Consider the following 19,459-nt stretch of genomic DNA (forward strand, 5'->3'; position numbering starts at 1 on the left):
TCCGTGCTATATGAACCGGAGCATTAGGAAGCACATATCTGCCGTAGCCTAAGAATGGGGCGCACCAAATATGAGAAATTAAGGAACACAAAGGAAGCTGCTGATTAATGCGCCCTTTTTCATTGGATCTGTGAGGTTTGGAGGTTGCTGTGATCCAACATTATACGTCGAGGCTTTATGGCGTGATTTATTGTTTAAACTTTCTGGACACAGGTGCGAACAATAGCGTCATTTCGTCGGGTAATTTGCTGGTATATAGGCCAGTTTGCCTTGTGTTATCAAGCGTGATGAACACCGAACAACCAACCGACCCCCGCAAGACCATGAGATGTTATGCAAAGAATGCTTAGCTTTAGAAAATATTGTACTCTGTATTTTTCCAGCAGTAAACGTTCCTTAGTGCTTCGTCACTGAAAATGGCCTGCTTTGAAGGCGTGCCCATATTTCCGTAATCAAAATGAGTCGACATTACTGCTGCTTATCAGCCGTGGATTTCACTACTCGCCGCAACGCTGTCCATTCCCTTAGCAAGGCTAGAAAATGATGACGCTGTTTTTCGCCACACAGTTCACACCAGGCCATAGCATACACTGCGCATGTCCTAGGCAATGTGTCGATGTCGAAGTTTCTCGTCAGTCCTTCCAGTAGAGATAGTAACGAGGTTTTCTTCATCATACAAAAGAAATTCAGCGCTCCTGCTTCTCATCTTGCAGTTTACCGCAATGCTCCGCAACGGTCAATGATGTTCGCCGCCTGACATCAACGGAATATGTGACTGATAAAATGATAGCGGGGGCTCACGGACGACAGATGCAGGCGTGCGCCTGGCGCGGACACGCTTGAAGCACTGCATGACTATCCCGGCGCTAACAGCTTTCAGATCCGACAATATATGAATTCTTCCATTTGCAGGGGCTTTATCTACTCCCGTGAACTAACGCTCTGTCGTCACTGGCACTTTGTAAGGTAGCCTGCGAGAGGCCTTGAGGGTAGGGAAGTGGTACTACAGTGAATTTTTAATCAACATTTATCAAAGGCTGCTTTGAAGGAGTGCTGACGCTACCCTGCCTTCAGTGGTAGCGCCCTTGAATAGTAGTTTCTATAATCAAGGTGGTTCTTCTAATAATTTCATGTCGTTTTTTTCACCGAAATCGATGGCTCTCAGTGGGCTTTGACAGGCATTGTACGCATTATTGGGTGCGTGTGTTTCTAGCTTAGATCGTGAAGTGAGAAATGTAGCTGTTTTTGACTGTACAACCCACAGGCTAGTTAGACTTCGGTGAGCTCCCTTTAGAAAGATGTCCTGCTCTCAAAGAAAGACTACAAGTCAATTGAAGCACAATCATTGCGGTTCCTCAAGCAAGGCAAACAAACGAAATACTGAAAGGTTGCGTATCTATCTTACAAAAATTCATATCGTGTGCAGTCATAATTATGAAAGACGCTTAGAAATGGAAACAGGCTTGCTGAAAACGGCGCTTTCCATGTTGATTGCAATGCTGTTCCATGTGCAGTCGTAGAAGCGGCACGTTTTGTGACACGGCGTTGTCCCCAATGCAAAAGTTGTGCAAAGTGCGTTGTCATTATTCATGTATGTTTTCCGTTTGTTCTAGGTAAGTACGGCAGTCAAGTAGCAGCAATCAGACATTGAACGGTTACATTCTACAACTACGTGTATTATTCTTAACGTATAGACTTAACGTATACAGGCTTCTAGATATCACATGTATCAATGTAAGAACTCAGCGTGCAGAAATTCTTGTCGAAGATGCGCTTGGTGCACATTGTGCTCATTGCGATGGCTTTGGCTAGCGAGCATCGGCGAAGCCAACGCGATCATTGCCCCTGTCAAATATGGTGTAGTAACGACCGATGAACCTGTCTCCGAGAATCCACAGTGGTCCCAATGGCGGCGGTACGTCCATGGCAGCGAAGCCACTCAGGCACGTGGTGATGCCGTTCTCCGTCATCTGCACCAGCAGATTTAGCCGAGATCACGTGTTAGTGCCTGGAAGTGCTGCGAGTGAACTATGACGATTTTACCAAATTGACCAACACTGCCCTGGGTGGCAAAGACACATTCGAGCACACTCTAAAACATGGCGTTCTTCACTCTGGGCGTCGGTTCTTCACATGGTCGGCTGCATCGTGATTGGTGACGGGGAAGCCGCAGGGCGGTATGATGGTTGTAGGCAGCTGGGCCGGCGGCTCCCATCCAAAGACGGCGCAAATGCACGCTCCTAGCCGAGCTTTGCCTTGGAGATAAAGAATGCCCTTTCGCCGCTATCGCTTCCCCGCCGCCAGTCACAATGCAGCCGACCTTGTTCAGTGAACGTCCGCTTGAGAGCAGGACGGTACTCCTGCGCAAGCGCTGCGACACGTGGCTTTTTTCTTGCGTTTCGCGGGCTTTCTTTGCAATCGTGCAGGAAACAACCCGATCAATAGTTTCTGAAGGTACTACACAAATCTGCGTATCATACTTGGGGTCCTTAGCCAATTATTGAAAAGCTTGGTAATTAAACTGAATTAATGAGTGAGTTATGGGGAAAGCAAGAACAAATTGCCTGAGTTACAACAGACTATTGCGAATAGTACGCGTTCAGTTCAATTCGTTTCCGACGCGTCTTTCATTTTTACAATCTTGGCTCAAGTTACGTGGTACACCCTGAATAATAAGCTTATATTGGAATACTTCAGTGGATTTACCGTACTGTCGATTGCTGAAGAAACATTAATACCACATTCATGCAGATACATAGAGCCAGTATGAATGGTTCCTAATGTTGCGCTAGGTACGTGTCGATGTCCACAAACGTGTCGGGTGCTCAAATATGTGATGGTGTCTTCCGTGTTTAAAAAATACGACAGCCACGTTTAATCCTACACGAACTTCTGATTTCTACACAATAAATAGGTGCAACCTAAGACGGCGTTACTCTTTTTTATTGAATGGGACAAACACATTGCTAGCCGAATGCGTTCAACGTAAGAAATCATCGCCTTTCTGTTTACAAGTGCTTACCAGTGCGGGGTCTTGAGCCCCACTCTATTTAACCTCGTGCTCATCAACCTGGTTCACACCCTTCCACAATCCGTCCATGCGTCGATCTATGCAGACGATATATGCATTTGGTCATCAGGAGTGACGCGTCCACAGGTGCGCGCCAGACTGCAAAAAGCGGCCACACTAACATTCAGCTATCTTCGAGCACGAGGTTTGGAGGTGTCCTCCCAGAAGTGCTCTATGGTCGCTTTCACGCGCAAAGCAATGAGACAATACGTTGTTAGAATTAATGGACAGCCTATTGCCTACGAGAAGACGCACCGTTTTCTAGGAGTAATAATAGATCGAGACCTCTCCTGGAGTCCTCACGTCTCTTACCTAAAAAGGAAACTAGTGATGAAAACAGACGTGCTCAGATTTCTTGCAGGAAAATCATGGGGTGCGTCTGTAAGTGCAATGCTCCAACTCTATAACGCACTGTTCTTGGGTCTCCTACGCTACAGCTTACCTGTACCAGGTGGGACCGGTAAGACCAACCTCCGAGCCCTCCAATCTGTACAAGCTCAAGCTCTGAGAATTTGTCTTGGCCTTCCCAGGTGTGCACCAACGGCAGCAACAATAGCCATCGCGCATCAATACGTATATTCATGTCGACTCCTTAAGGGTACACATCGGGCACTTCGCCCGACTTCCATCGCATCATCGCGCCTCCCTTCCTGCCGCTCGACCTCGTTCAGCGTTTAGCAGAATTATTGCCGCGAACCACGGAAGTTTACCGTAAAACTTCACACCTGGAGCGCGACCACCTCTACCGCTGTGGTGCCTGCATCCATTCCAGGCCCTTCTTGTTATTCCCGGCATCAAAAAGAAAACGGAGATGTCATCTATCGCCTTCAAAGAAACCGTCCTTTCATTCTTACATGAAGAACACAACGAACGCACTCACGTTTATACGGACGGTTCTGTCTCCTCTAAACGTTCAGCTGGAGCAGTGGTACTTCCCGCTCAATCTGTTACTATCAAATTCAAGACGTCTCACGTTACATCATCGACGGCTGCAGAACTCTCAGCTATCCGTGCTGCTCTGGAGTTTATAGGTCCCAAATCGCCGCATTCATGGTCCATCTTTTGTGATTCAAATGCCGCTCTCCAGTGTCTGCTGTCCCCTTTCAACCACGGACCAAATGTACAATTAGTCGCAGACATCCGACTACTCCACCATTACGCAACCGACAAGGGACACAACATCATCTACCAGTGGTTACCGGGTCACTGCGGAATTTCGGGAAATGACAGTGCGGTTGACGCTGCATGGTCGGCCCATGATGGTGCCCAGACTGTACCCATACCACTGTCAAGAACAGATGCTGCCACAAGTCTTCGCTCCCTCGCACGCGAGCTTACGGTAACTCTGTGGAACACCAGTGAATTCAAGAACACACATCTTCACAGATTGTATCCAACTTTGCAACTCCGTCTTCCACCAGGGTTGCCAGGAGCAGAAGCAACACTTCTGTGCCGCCTATGACTCGGCGTGCCATTCACAAACTCCTATTCCTTCCGCATTGGAATGGCCGACAGCCCTACTTGCGACACCTGCGGCTGCGAAGACACGATCGCGCACCTCCTCTGTGACTGTCCACGTTACAATGTGCAAAGAAAAGTGCTCGTGGCCGTGCTCGACAAACTGGACAATCGCCCCTTCACAGAAGAGAAAGTTCTAGGACATTGGTCCAGACGGGTTTCGGCACTCAAGGCCTTCAGGCCTTTGCTCAAGTTCTTAAGGACATGTGATTTGTGCGAACGCCTTTGACTATTGTTGCGCGTAACATCGCGTTACTATGTGCATTTTTCTTGTTTTTTTCTCCTCTCTTCCTTCTCCTTTTATTCCCTTTACCCCTTTCCCCAGCACAGGGTAGCCAGCCGGTATTTACACTGGCTAACCTCCCTGTCTTTCCTTCCCTTTTGTCTCTCTCTCTCTCTCTCTCTTGATGAAACATGATTACGCGGCAACGATGTAAAGGAGACTGATACATCAAGTTATATCCAACGAAACCCTCAGATATTCGAGGGTGCCTCTACGAGAATTATATCGCTGCCGGTTTTGGGCCTCCAGAAAACGTCAAAGCAATCAGCAAGTGCGAGAAGGCGAGATCTTGAAAGTGAACTAGTGAAAAAAAGAACTGGACAAGTCCGAGGAAAACGCGCAGAGCGCTGTTCGCTAATATTGGTTTACTAACTAGCTTGTATTCGGATCCAAGTGCGATGAAACTTCTGCGCTATTTCTTTGCGCTTCCGCTAAGTGGCAAGTCAATATCTGCTCTGCTTTTAGAGCGCAGCTCTCAGGTGCCCTTTCCCGCTGCGAGCGTTGGCGTCGGCATTGTCCCTCGTAACCGAGCGAACGAGCGCAGCGAATGATGAAAGCGAACGTGGAGTGCAGTGGGAGATGACAGATGGCGATAGAGAAGAGAGCGCGAGGTGGAAAGCGGAGGAGCCAGGTGCGGCGCAACCATGGGGCGGAAAGCGGAGGAGAAAGGTATGGCGAAAGCGCGAGGAGAAAAGCGTAGTGCCACGCACGACGAGCTTTCCGGTTACGATGACTACGAGATGGCGCCAGAGTAGCGTGCGTCTTCTCTATTGAAAGAAAGCGCTGCATAAACGCACGTCTGTGTGCGGCGATCGCTGTGAATCGCGCCCACGCGTCACCCACCCGCTGCCTCTCACGATCTCCCGATTAGCGAGGCTGTCATGCTATCACGACTTGAGAACACGTGTAGAGTAGCGTACAAATAGTTTCGCATTAGGGAATAGTAGTCGCCGGTGAAATTTTTTTAACTGACACTTTCTTTGCGAAGCCTCCAGGACTTTCATGACAGTGGCCGCTGTCATTAAGTTGCGCATATATAGAACACTACCAGTACATTTACTACCCTTATACGTGTCCCGGCTGGTGTACTTGTTCCTACAGGATTATTGGTGAAAAAGCAAATAATACCTAAATGGCCTCCATCTCAACAAGCAAACTTAATCAACAGCGCTATTCGGTTAATAAAGCACATCTTAATAGCAGTACTTTCTTTGTGACTTTGGCGCGTCTGCTTGGTTAGTCTGATGCCGAGTAAAGTGCAGTTTACTGCTGCTCTATCTCTAGGGTCGGTCCACTATAGTCGGCGCGCCGAACTTCGATGCATTGTCGTAGCAAAGGGGGACAATGAAGGACACAAAATAACACCAGGCCACGAGGGTCACGTAGTGGGGGTCTCAGCCTCTTGCCATCTTCACTGGCAGGTACGCAGTTTTTTGCTATGGCGAAAAACGGTTTGTGGGTTATGTTCAGTTGCATGGCATTTATTTACCCTTGAACGAAAGCGCTGCTTCTTAGATCCAAAAATGTGGCCTGGATGCGCGTAATTTTTTCTTTAGCGTCTCGGGCGGAGGTATAAGGAAATTGTTATAGTAGGTTCAGGTATAGTTAAATTTACCATTTTCTAGTTTGTGCTCCCATTATACTGCAGTATGTTATGCGTGTGGCCCAGTGAGACGCCACCCGTTAGCTGGCATGGTTGTGCGAGGATCGGCTGTGCGTCATGGAAAGAGATCACAACCTTTTTAAGGCACCGTGTAATCAAAAATATTCAACGTACGGAGCAAAACATATTCAGGCTGTTGCTAATTAATGGGTCTTCTGCAGGTTCGCTTATGAAAGGAAAATCTGCCGCTAATTTGTAAGTACTTACCTTGAACACGTAGTCTTCCGGATCCAGCACAAACTCTCGCTTATTGAGATTGAAACTGATCTTCGGCAAATTAGGTAAAGATGTGCAGTTCAAGACATACTGTAATGAAGAGAAAATAGAATCACAGTTACTCTTTGGGAAGCCCAGGCATCCGCATTCTTCAGAATTTACACACACAAACACACACACACACACACACACACACACACACACATATATATATATATATATATATATATATATATATATATTATTCCAACGAGTGGCTGAATTTGCACAACTTCTAGCTAGCAATGTGGACAGGGTGCTTTATTCTAAAATCATACACATTTCGGCCACTCAGTCGTAACTCCACTGTAGCGTTATAGTAATGTTGAAGCCAGAATCCAAGACCTTCTACGATGCAGAAGGGAAGTTACGAATACGTGCCGCAAATGCGTACATTAGAATGAGCACCCTATCGACATTGCTAGCTGACAGTCGTTGAAATCTGGCAGATATTTCGAAGTACCTTTAGTGAAAATGCCGACAATTGAGTTAAAGTGTTGAATTTCGGTGTAGTTCCAAGGATGGTCGAAGGGGGCAATGTACGAAGTTCCTGGGCAAGCGCGCAATGTTTCACTGAAGTACATCTTGATCTATTTATGTTCTTCGTTGCTTTCTTCCTTTTCAAGATCTACTAAAATCTTACGCAAAATAGCAAATATCTTTGTTAACAACAGCTCAGTCTCCTTTGATAATTCTGATACATTGACTTGCTCAGTACATTGGCACATTGCTCAGTAATGCTGGGGAATATGTTCAATAGCAAGTGTGATTCGGCCACGACACCGCGAAGCGCTTGCGGAGTGTCGATTATCTTGCACGATATCACCAGACATTGTCAGTGAGAAGTACTCACAAAATGGGCCCGGCAGAATGAATTCATTCGCCATTTCGGTTAGCAGGAATCAAACATTGAGTCATTCGATAATCAGAGAGGGGATTTTACCCAACAAATGGGGTGATAACGTGCGCAGTTCCAAGCTCCGACTAACTGCATGTAATCGAATACCAATCCACCGCAAGAATCTTGTCGAACACTAGTAGCCCTGATTTATAAAAAAAGTTCACAATAAAGATGTCAGCTTTAGAGGAGCACACACTTATGTTTTACACATAAGTTGCACCTGTTAGCTTAAACATAGTAACTGGAGATTTTGGTGCCATTGTTTGAATTAGTTGAAGTTGTTATTTCGAGGGCACATCAGAATGTCCTTGCCCCTATTCTTTGTTAGCCAAATAAGGTACATGCGGGAAATTAATAATATACGTACGATTCTACGTACTTTGCACTATTTTTCTACATAGTCCCCACACCGGTTGCGATGTTTGTCCCATCGCGGCAATAAATATCAGATGTCCGTGCCGTCAGTTAGCGACGCACGCGGCCTCCCCGAACGCTCATTGTCATGCAACTCTTCACGGCCTTTTGCGAACTCACACCGCCACCACCTCACACTTCTCAAGGCGAGATAGCTTTCCCATAAGTGGGCTGAATTTTCCTGTGGATTTCGAGGGGCGTTCGTCACTTTCTCCATAGAAAATGAATCACACTTCGTTGCTCGTGCGCCGTGAAGGTGTGAAGCACAACGGCCATATTCAACAGCTGACAGCAGCGCCGTGCCGCGGAGCTACCGCCAGATAAGGCCGGGCTGGTCCGAGAAAGGTCCACCGCTGGGAATGAATATGTTGAGTTCGCGTTTACAGCCATAATGTGGCTAAAAGAAAACAGCGGCCAAGGCTATCTGATTTGCCCTCGTAATAAGAATTTATGGTATTGGAACTTATAAGGTACAGTAAATACTAAACATCAGCACTATACATAATGTAATGCCTATGAAAGATGACATTTGGTCCCCAGCTTCCTATGTTTAACTTTTGCAAATCGTAATTTCGGTTTAGTTAATAAAACATGAATTTTTTTAGTGCTCAATGCCACAGTCTGTTCGGTTTGCAGATATTTAAACTGTGTCAACTTCCCTGGCAACAAGGAGGCTGCGATAAAACTGTCACTAATTAGACACGTTAGGATGTCAACTGCAATAAAATTAAATTGTCACCTCTCCAGGCGAGACTTCCTTGGCTCCTATGCGCCTGTTCAGCTTATCTATATCATCTGAAGGCCCGATGATCGCAGATGTTCCGGTGTCAGCGATGGCCTGGCAGCCTCGCTTGCAGAAGGTAGTTTTACCGTTTATCTTTATTCTGTTGAGAGAAAAGAGAAATTAGAATAAAGGAAACAGTGAGATGCGCGATGGAGTTAAGGCCGGATTAATTACGACACTACCGTTCTGAATGCGCTAGAACTATTTTTTTGCGTGTCGTTATCACTGCCTGTAACTATGATCATCTGGTGGAGAAGAATGAAATATTCTTACTGGAAACAACGTACCAATAGGTGCAACAAAATGCCATGCAAAAATGTCCTGACGATGACCAGGCTCCCTTAGTACACATTGGTTCTAGCCTCAACCTTCCTTTTTTCGCCTGCTGTCGATCACTGCCGCCTTCATTATTCCTGCGAACCATTTGGAGTGTATAACTGACTGTGAGGACTGTCATGTTGTGTGCAGTGCCCAAAAACTGCGCATTCCTACCAGCAGGAACCATAAGTTGTCATACAGGCTTCCGCCACCAAGCCAAAACAGTGTTTGCATTAACAATGTTGTTTCTGCATTGCTTTGAAAAGTGTTATCCTTGTCTCTCTAGCGAAAATATCCAATACTTTGTTTGGCAGGCGGAGAGCAGTGCCCAGACTTTCACATTCGGATGCTGAAAAGTGAAATCTCTTATCTCCTAATTTTATAACATAGCAAATAGTTCCCTTTTGAATTCAAATACGAATAGATAGTGCGTAGTACGCGATTCCTGTTAGAAACTTCAAATATTCGCCCACTCCCAGTCTATATTGATTTTCATTATTACGAACTGCAACGCACTTGTTGTTATTTCGGCGAAATCACTTTTTACAGGTATACACGGTTGTCTACGAGCCCTGAGTACGCATGTATTTTCTTAACATGAAATTCTTCCATAAGTATACTCCACCTTGATATGATATTTTTACAACTTACAGTAACATACCCCAGCTGAGACTATAGTACCTGCTTACACGCTAATACTGTTTAAAATTTAATCAAGCATTTCAAATAAATAATCACAACTAAATTTTACGGTACGGTTCATTTAAGGCAATAAAAGATGCTGTCAGAGTGTTTAATCTAGGTTTAGTTGTGTGTGAAACGCCATAGAACAACAAAACATTGTTGCTTTTCAATCTATGGAACCGTGCTCGTGTTGCCTACACTATAAATAATGAAAAGCAGTGGCGTGTAGCAGCACGACTGTAACGTTCAATTTGCAACATTTTTTATTATAAGTGTGAGTGTTGGCAGCAGGAGGTACACACTAGGTAACAACTTGGAGGTAAGTCGACCCACACATGCTATTATATATGTCTCACTCAAACGTGCCATGGTGAGCCTGCAATATTTTTTTAAGGCTCCATTGTTTTAGTTAGTACATACGGCTTTGCTTTCATTTACGTTACCTTCAGCGGCTATTTAGTTGGCCGACCCTGGCATTTTCCACATAATGTTCGCTGGCATTCGGTCGGCACATCTTGTTGGAGGTGCCAGGCCGAAACCCAGCTAAAGTGCGTTCTATACTGTGAGCCATTATGCGTAACTTATTCTAAGGTCGTCACGACAATGAGATGGCGTTGCTTGCCTCTTATGCAGCATTTAGATGACATTGTGGAGGAGCAGTAGCATATAAACTGTCCCCTTTTTGTGCTATACTATATCATTTACTGTTCAGTTGTAGCATTTTTTACGAAAACGTTTCGGCCTCCTCCGTGAGACGTCGAACATGCATGGGCAAGGTGAGGTGCTCGAGAATGGTACAAGTGCGTGAATGTTTTCTGTGACACAGCCGCGTTGATGCTGCTGCAGGAATGGCTCGCCAAGTATCGTCATGTTTTGTATCATTTGAGTACAAAGTGCAAACACACTGACACAAAGCGGAGCGTGCTTCATTACACGATTTTCAAACGCTCGCGGAGAAAAAAGCCTTTGCCAATAGAGAGAGAGAAATTTATTTACAGAAAGGCAGAGAGGTCGGCCTGAGCTATAACTTGCTCTGGCCTGCTACTCTACTCTGGGGAAAAGGGACGGGTATTTATCGTTTACTACACATAAGTATGCATGCATGGCAAGCATAATGTATGGGTATTACATACTTGGGGTATGTCTTTGTTTGGCGCTTCCTAGGTGCAGTCATGTTTTCCTTATTCTTTAAATGCCCCAAGTGACAATGCACATGGAGTACGTAATCGATACTTGTGGGCTATTTAGTGAGCCATGATATTGATGAAGCACCGCACTTCAAAGAAACGCGTTCAATTTGTGCGCGAACGTGTCTATTTCGAGTGCGCTGCTTCATCAAAATATGAAATAAAATGACTTATTCAAATTTTGAAGCAAAACACGCACGCGATTGGTCTCCCCCCTCCCCCCCCACCTTGCAGTGTCAAAAACCAACTATCATGAGTTCTCACCCATCCATCTTGAACTGCCAGTAACCTTTCTTGGTCACTGGTATGTAGGTGACGTCTCCCTTGTAGTGAGCCTTGTCGACGCCCCCGAAAAGCACTTCACCGCCGCTGGCGTCACTGAGGTTGCGATTCAGGTAGAAAGCAAACACCGGCTTCACGGCAACGCCCTGTGCCACCATGTTGTCGAAAACGGGCGTAACGTTCAGAACGGCGCCCTGCGGATATCCCAGACCCAGGATGCCATCAAACTTCCCCGTTCTGAAGGCCGGGCTGATCTCCACCGTGATTTCGGCAAACATCTGGCCCTTGACGCGCGCATCACCGATCCCAAGAGTGTCAATGCTGAGCTCGCCCATGACTGTGCCGCTTCCGTACTGTATCACGAAGTCGGTGCCGTTCTTGACGTACGTACTCGATCGGCTACTGTAGTACTTGCGGTGCACACCTGCGTACAATAAGATATACGAAAGGGATCATAAAACCCACCGCCACACGACTATGCGTAGAACTATTACGAGCAGGATGATTGTCACAATCAGGCTTGGAGGCGTACAATCCTTGCTTCATCAAAAAATCCGAGCTCCCGTTTTTTCATTCAATTTGTTGTAACATCGCTGATGTGACAAAACTGCAGCAGTTGCCAAGCCCCTGCGATGCAGCCGTACAGGCAGGTGTGACACCGATTTAAGTCACTGGTAGCGGAGACTGGCAGGACCTGTTTTGCAAAACTTCATGCGGTCCTACGATAAATTCCTAAAGTTACTTCACATCTGGGAAAATATGCCTTAAGCAAAGTGTCGGGGGTGACGACACCCGCCGCGAATCCGGCACCGCTGAGTGCCACATCCACCAGCAGGGACGACTCGGACTAGAATCGTCATACAATAAAATTTCCTTCTTCTGTCTGGCAGCGCAATTTTGTAAGTTTGACTAGTTGCTGTTGGTTCATTCCGGAATAGCAAGAATAGGCGGGACATGAACTGGGAAAACGCTAGACAGTGTTGTCTTCTCGTTTTTCGATTCTTGTGACTCATCAATTTGCAAATTGAGAGCTTGTAGTGTCCATGTCGGCGTATAATAAAGCAAGTTCAAGGAATATCAGCAGACTGCAATTCATCCTGCACTTGTGTATTTCGACAGCAGCGACAACGCCATTTTCCGTGCTGGGACGCCAAACATGGCTCACACGAACGAGGGCGATTGTTCAGGCAGAGGAATGCAACCGGCTCAAGGAACTAGAGAAAAACAAGTACAAAATTACGCATCGACAGACCTATAAAACAATTCTTTGTGATGTGATAAATTCGGAGCTAGGTGTCGCGGACGTGCAGTTTTTGTGCCTACAACAAGTAAGAAACACTCCGCTAATTTACTCACGACATGCGGGGACTATTGCTGGACACTTGCTGGAGGGCACCCAGAGGTTGGAAGAGCCAGTGTCGAAGATGACTGAGAAAACTTGAGGAGGTGTGCCCAGCGTGATGTTCCCGTAATACTGCGCCTGCACATTTTGCAAAGTAAACTATGTTGCTCGTGTGCCATCGGAGGTTTCCTGCAGAAATCCGTAGATGCCAACGTATTCTTTCTGGACAAAGCGGTAACGTGTTATGGAACCAAGTTTGAGCATCAGCTCTCCGTGAAGACGTTACATTCTTTGAATGTACATACGAAGTGAAACGCAGTGCTGAAATTTTATATGGAGATAGCAGACAAAATTAAAACAGCATCAGAACAGCAGGTCTTCACGAGATTATAGTAGATATTATAATCATTATTATAAGCAGGAAATGTGCTACTGTAAAGCTTTATTGTCAGACTGTGATCTAGCTCTCTCTATATATAATGTAAATCACTCTCGCTGTCCAGACACAGAAGACAAGGAGATAAAATTTGCCAGAAGGATAGTCGACCAAGCGTACATCTGATTTATAAAATCTTAGATTTAGTATTTTATTCGTAGGTTCATAAACAACGGCCATAGGACGCCATCTTAGGCGCATTTAGCTATGGGAAGCGCGGTCATTTGAAGTTACGGCTTTCAGCATGACGTTGTGAGGAATGTTCATAACTACCGAATGAATAACTTTAAGAAAGCTAACGCGGCAACCGGTGTGCCCCACGTGACCCATGAAAAGTGGCTATATCGATGTTCCTGCGGCTGAATTACAGCGCAAATGACCGAAAGAAAGGAGGACTTGTTCTCAAGGGAAGGCAAAGCTGGCCGCAGATCTCAATGGTGGCCTACCATCTAATCAACAAAAAATTACATCTCTGTAAGCACCGCGCGACATTTAGGCCCAAACAATGAAACGCTCCTTTCCTTTGAGTGCTTTTTAAGCTTACGTGAGACCTCCTTACACCGAAGGACCGATTGAGGAAGCAAGCGTACTCTGAAAGCTCCCTTCACCCGTCGTCACGTAAGGAGCGGTTGCCGCATGCCTGGGTTCGAGAATATCTCTTAAAAACTTTACGCGAACACCATTATTGTATAAAAAATGTTGCATCGTCGCACAATCTTTAAATTGAAGAGCTAATATAAAGAAGCGTGTACGCTTTCTTCTAGTTTTGTTTACTAAAGTTAAAAAAAAAGTAGCGCATTACAGTGCAAAACTTGATGTGCTCCATCAACGCAAGCACGCCGGTGTCGTACAACGCCTAGCAAGGCCTAGCAACGCGTGACTGAAACGAACATGCCTGGCAAGACGTACCGTGCTCGCGCTTCTCCGCAGGTGGGCGACAGTACGCATGCGCAAGCAAACGTCACGTGGTTAAGCAGCGAGGTGAAGCGCTCGTTCAGGGCCAGGAGCGGCGTAAGGACGCATGAAGGTAGCTTTGCTGAGGAAGCACCATGGAAGCCTTCACCGAGGGCCCCTCAGTAAGGAAGCTTTCAGAGTGACACAAGGTAGCCGCACCCCAATGAAGGCTTCCTTACTGAGGTAAGAGAGATTTCATTGTTTGGCCCTTAGCATATTTATGGCAATGAAAAACTTTGTTGATGCGGTACAAGTGCGTGTACACTTCTGACGCGGCAGAACCATGGCAAACAGCTGTGGAGCTGTGGCACTTTACGCCGTTAAATTTGTCAGTACACTGCTTATATTTGTATCACACGACGCCACGGGACATATGATCAGCCTATTCTGATCCTTCAGCATCACTAACAGCGAGTAAGGATATGGTATTATAATACTTGAATAACAGCTGACAACAGTAAGACCAAACTTGTGTGTTATTGGTTTGCTGTTATTGGTAAGCCTGTTATTGGTTTGCTTAAATAACAGCTACATATCACTTTATTAGATGCGCGGGATGGATGAAACTGTCATTGTTACCATGCAAATTTGTTCCAGCTGTAAAGCGACTCGATATTTTGCGCAGAAATGTCGTGAATACAGATTTGTCAAACGAGTGCAGACTTTGCGGGATGATATTTGAGGGAGGTTGCTAAAGTAAGTTTCGTCATTTATTTTCACACAGAAACTTTACTGCCAAAGCATAGACCTTGATGTAATCTACTATGCACCTTGTAGTATTTTTGTCACGTAGTCGCCACCGACATTGAGACATTTGTCATAGCATGCAATCAGTTTGAAGAAAGCACTCTGGTAACACTCAGGGCCCTGCGACACAAGGAATTCCGGCACAGCCTGTTCCAGCTCAGCATTGTTTTGGAAGTGACGCGCCGAGAGTGCAGCTATCAGTGCAGAGAACAGGTGAAAGTCCGACGGGGAAAGATCGGTGCTGTAGGCCGGGTGATCCAATGTCTCCCATCCGTAGCGACGAAGCTCATCTTGCGTGAGCCTTTTTGTGTGTGGTATTGCGTTGTCGTCCATGGGCGCAACACCTTCACTCAAGAGCCCTGTCTCGTTCTTCGAGTGGCGGACCTGAGGTCGGTGCGGGTGTCGCAGTAGCATTGATGCTGTCTTCATGGAGGAAATCGTGATTTGTTTTCCAATAACCCCGGGCATGTCGGTCGGCTGCTACTCTTTCTTCTTCGGCGCTCTGCGCATTCGTCATTCCTCCTTCGCTGACTCTCATTCCGTCGTTGAACATGCAACGGGAGTGTATTTTTATGGCGATTGTTTGTTTCATCTAGTGTACCATTTTCTGTCTCGAAAAATTACGAAACTTACTTTCGGAACGTCTCTCGTACATGCCAAATGTTACTTCTGAAAACAATAGGTCCACTGCTACTTCAGAAAGAAGTTTTGTATGCCATAGGCGACTAATAAATTTCTAGATGATGCCTGACGCTGTTATTTTTCTATAGGCGTTTCCAAGAGAAAAACTCACTCTAATGAAAAAAATTCCAGCTTTTTGCGCACTGCGAAGCCAGATGAACAGCGGAGCTGTAAACATCATGGTAAGAAAACTTGGGGTAATGACTTCATTGCATCACTCATTTTCACATAGTAACTATGGTCAAATGGGTGGTCGGTTGAGCCGGATCGGTGGAGCATCACGAGCAAAATGGCTTAAACAGCAAACGCGTAAATCACTCCCTTTTTGGTCCTGACACATTCACACTGAAATCACCAACACATGTCGTATGCGTGGTTCCAAAGAATGTAAGCACTATTCCCTTCACTTGAGGGCTGGTACCCTCCGCCTCATAGAGCTATGGGCCATTGCTTTTTTTGCTTGCTTACGGCGCTATGAGTGCTTATAGAGGTATGAGCCATTGATGATGATAGTCTTGTGCGCGGACACGAAAATTCTATGGCACCCTAACCATATACAGCTCCGCTGTAAAAAGTGTATTGAATTCATTGTCCTATGAAATCTCTTCTCATGAGATAAATATACGTATTTGCTTAACTCGGAATATAAAATTTATGTGCTGCGTTTAAAGAAATGCTGCTTAGGTATCTAATAAAGTACACTTTCTGTACCCCTGGAAAACCAGTTCACACTCATCATCTATGCAATAAACCGTTGTGTTGCACCGTGTATTTCTGCGTCAATCAATGTCGTGCCGGAGAACAGGCTTATATGTGTGTTTACTACACCAAAGGTTCTCAAATAACCATGAGTACTTTCCAGATTGACTGAATTATTTTGCCTAGCTTTGATTTTAAGTATATGCTGTTTTTGTGCGTTAACATTGCCATAAGAATTTATTGTGTGGTGCTCCTTGCGCCGGGCGTTGCTTTTTAGGCCAACACCTTGGATTTATCAGGTTCAAAATATGTACATTGTCTGAAATTATGCTACAGAAAATGCGCTTAAATTTTTGTAAGCATCAACACTCTCAAATGCACCCAAGTACACATAACACAGCTGTAAAATTGAAGCAATTGAACAGCTGAAACGCAGAAAAAAAAAACAGAAAGCACACGATTTATGGCTGCCCAGAACTTCTGCAGTCGTCACATGTTAGCATAAAATACTAAACTATGCGCTAACGCTAATCTGCAATCTGAACTTAGATAAATCACTTATGAAGGTTTCACATGTGTACGTCGCTCGAGGAGAGCTGTTCGTTTTCAGGAAGTGATAATTGTGGACATTGAGCGGCAGTGGCAAACGGTTGCAAACTATTTATCTTAGGAAACAGACAACAAAGCACTGGTACTTGAAGCATCACCAGTGCTTTTCAAGTTTAAGTGAATTTATTAACAAAGCATTAAATAAAAAAGAGTACGTAGCTGGCATTTTTTGTTGATATTAAAAAAGCGTTCGACACTGTGAACCATGATATACTACTATCAAAACTACATCGGTATGGTGATTCAAAAGTCAAGCGATGCAGTTTTTCGAAAGCTATCTTTCTGGTCGCAAGCAATGTGTTAAAATCGACAAATCCGTATCAAGCGTTCATTCCATCCTTTGTGGCGCGCCTCAGGCCTCGGTATTGGGACCATTACTCTTTTCCTTGTACATAAATGATCTGCCAGATGCTTTGAATTATGCCCAAACTATTATGTATGCTGATGACGCAGCCCTTCTCTTCTCTAGTCATGACCCTAATATGCTCGAAAGGCACGCTAATAGTGATCTTTCTCAGACGTGCCAGTGGTTTTTACAAAATAATTTAACAACACACACCTCAAAGACTAAATACATTGTGTTCTCTAGTCCATATAAAAATTTATATAGCTTAAATGAGTTACAAATAGGCGCAAACCCCCTCGAACGAGTCGATCAACAGGTATATCTTGGTATAACTCTAGATTCAGCTTTCAGTTTTAATCCTCACATAATTCGATTAAGCAGCAAAATGTGACGGGCTTGCTTTGTCCTAACAAAAGCTAGAAAGTTCTTCTCGCTTCGCACATTAAAAATCTTGTATTATTGCCTTTTTCAAAACAATACGACTTACTGCGTGGAGTCCTGGGTACTTACGTATAACACGTACTTAAATCAAATAGTAATTTTACAAAAAAGAGCACTCCGAATAATAACACATAGTAAACACACAGATAGATCCGCTCCGCTCTTTCGTCACTTAGACATTACACCTTTCTTTGCTATGCGGGATTTCAAGCTAGATTGTGTGGTTATACATATACTAAACCATAACATCCCACTATCATCATCTGTTTTTGTATATCCATCTCGTCCAACTAGAAATTTTTTCAGTTGTCGTTTTAACCTTCCAGCTGTTAATAATGTGTACGGTAAAAGAACTATGGCCTATGCCACTGCTAAAATTTGGAAACAACTGCCTGCTAACTTAAAAGTAGGTCAATTCTCAATCGCCGATATAAAAAAAATTTTCCGAAGCCAGCAATATTCGACTCCACTATAAGTCTGTGTTTTTCTTTGATGCATTCTTCCTTTTATTTCTTTTTTATTTTCTTTATTTTGTCCTCTGAACTATTCTATAATTTCTTGAGCATTTCGCCTTCCTTTGTGTATAACTGTCGTATAACTGCTGTTACATGAATCCTGTGTAAAATACTGAGTTGTCTCGCTATAATTATTTTTTCGCACTTCCTGCATGAGCCCAAGTCTAGCCGAGAAGGCTAAGGGCCCAGATAATTCACATGTACTTCTTATTAGTCATTTGAATAAACTGATTTTTGAATTGAATTGAATTGCTATGTTATTGCGTCATTTCCGTTTCACTGCGCAGTGCAGTTATGATCTATATAGGCAACAGAGCTTGAAGGGACGGGGATGGAAGATAAAAGTGATCGTTAACTACAATTTGGGTGCAGTTTATATATCTACAGGGGATCAAAATTAATCCGGAGTCGCCCGCTGCGGCGTGCCATATAATCAGATTGTGTTTCTGGAAAGAAAACCTCAGAATTAGATTTTTCAAGCGTTCTGAGGGAACGCTGTAGTGTGTATGGTGTAACGCGGGCACTGTAAGTTGTTTTCATGGCCGAGCAAACATACATATGCAGTTAAAATTGGCACAGTGAATAAATGCATGATGATGTTATCCATAGTTCAACATTTGCGGGATAATTGGCAGGGCCATAATTACTTAGTGAAACTGACACCCTCTTGGGCAACTTTGGTCAAGCGAGTCAAAGTTGTTCGCAAAGCAGTGTTCAACGTATAAGTCATTCGGACTTTTCTTATCACTAAACCTACTCCTTCGCTGTACATTATGCTTGTGATCGAACGTATATGACAGGCGTTGTTATCGTCATGCCGTTATCGTCGTCAGATCACGTTTGGCATTGCCATCCTCCTTTTCGTGTTTTTCCTCATTCATGATTAAACGTACAGTCATGAGCAAATAAGCAAATAACTAACTAAGGGTGGCGAGGGTGGCGGGTGGCCTGCCAAGGGTGGCGAGGCCCAGTCAGGCACGTTCAGTGCCTTTTGCCGCGTCCCCCAAGGCATTTCTGCAAGGAATGTCTTGAATAAATGAATAAAGAAAGAAAGAAAGAAAGAAAGAAAGAAAGAAAGAAAGAAAGAAAGAAAGAAACTAAATAAATAAATAAATACATAAATAAATAAATTCCCGGAGTCCCATAGGGCGAATACTTTTTTTCTTCGCATGCACTTTATGAATGCAGGCTGAGATGACGTGGCACAGCCTGTGTGTGTCTATTCGACCAATGAAATGCGCTGAGATAATTGAACATCGCACGGCTCTGCTAGAAGAAAGTTAAATATTTTTTTTCCTCATGGTGGTGGGCTCTAGACTTTCGCCATCGA

General features: G+C 44.7%; 1 protein-coding gene across 1 annotated transcript; it reads right to left on the reverse strand.

Annotated features, from left to right (window-relative positions):
* Nucleotides 1-1,718: 1,718 nt before the first annotated feature.
* On the reverse strand, nucleotides 1,719-15,306 carry LOC142574923 (cathepsin D-like). Its single transcript, XM_075683914.1, has 6 exons — nucleotides 14,920-15,306; nucleotides 12,716-12,860; nucleotides 11,342-11,783; nucleotides 8,844-8,988; nucleotides 6,742-6,840; nucleotides 1,719-1,970 (listed from the first exon to the last, which is right to left on the reverse strand). The coding sequence occupies exons 1-6, from the start codon at nucleotides 15,304-15,306 to the stop codon at nucleotides 1,809-1,811; spliced, it is 1,380 nt and encodes a 459-aa protein (XP_075540029.1). The 3' UTR covers nucleotides 1,719-1,808.
* Nucleotides 15,307-19,459: the final 4,153 nt, after the last annotated feature.

The sequence above is a fragment of the Dermacentor variabilis genome, chromosome 3 (assembly GCF_050947875.1).
Source record: "Dermacentor variabilis isolate Ectoservices chromosome 3, ASM5094787v1, whole genome shotgun sequence".
Lineage (NCBI taxonomy): Eukaryota > Metazoa > Arthropoda > Arachnida > Ixodida > Ixodidae > Dermacentor > Dermacentor variabilis.

Coding starts and splice junctions, on each gene's coding strand:
- LOC142574923 (XM_075683914.1), bottom strand. CDS start 15,306: ATGCCCGGGGTTATTGGAAAACAAATCACGATTTCCTCCATGAAGACA. Junction 12,861..14,919: donor GTGCTTTCTTCAAACTGATT/GCATGCTATGAC, acceptor CGAGCAACATAG/TTTACTTTGCAAAATGTGCA. Junction 6,841..8,843: donor AGGAAGTCTCGCCTGGAGAG/GTGACAATTTAA, acceptor TCTTCATTACAG/TATGTCTTGAACTGCACATC.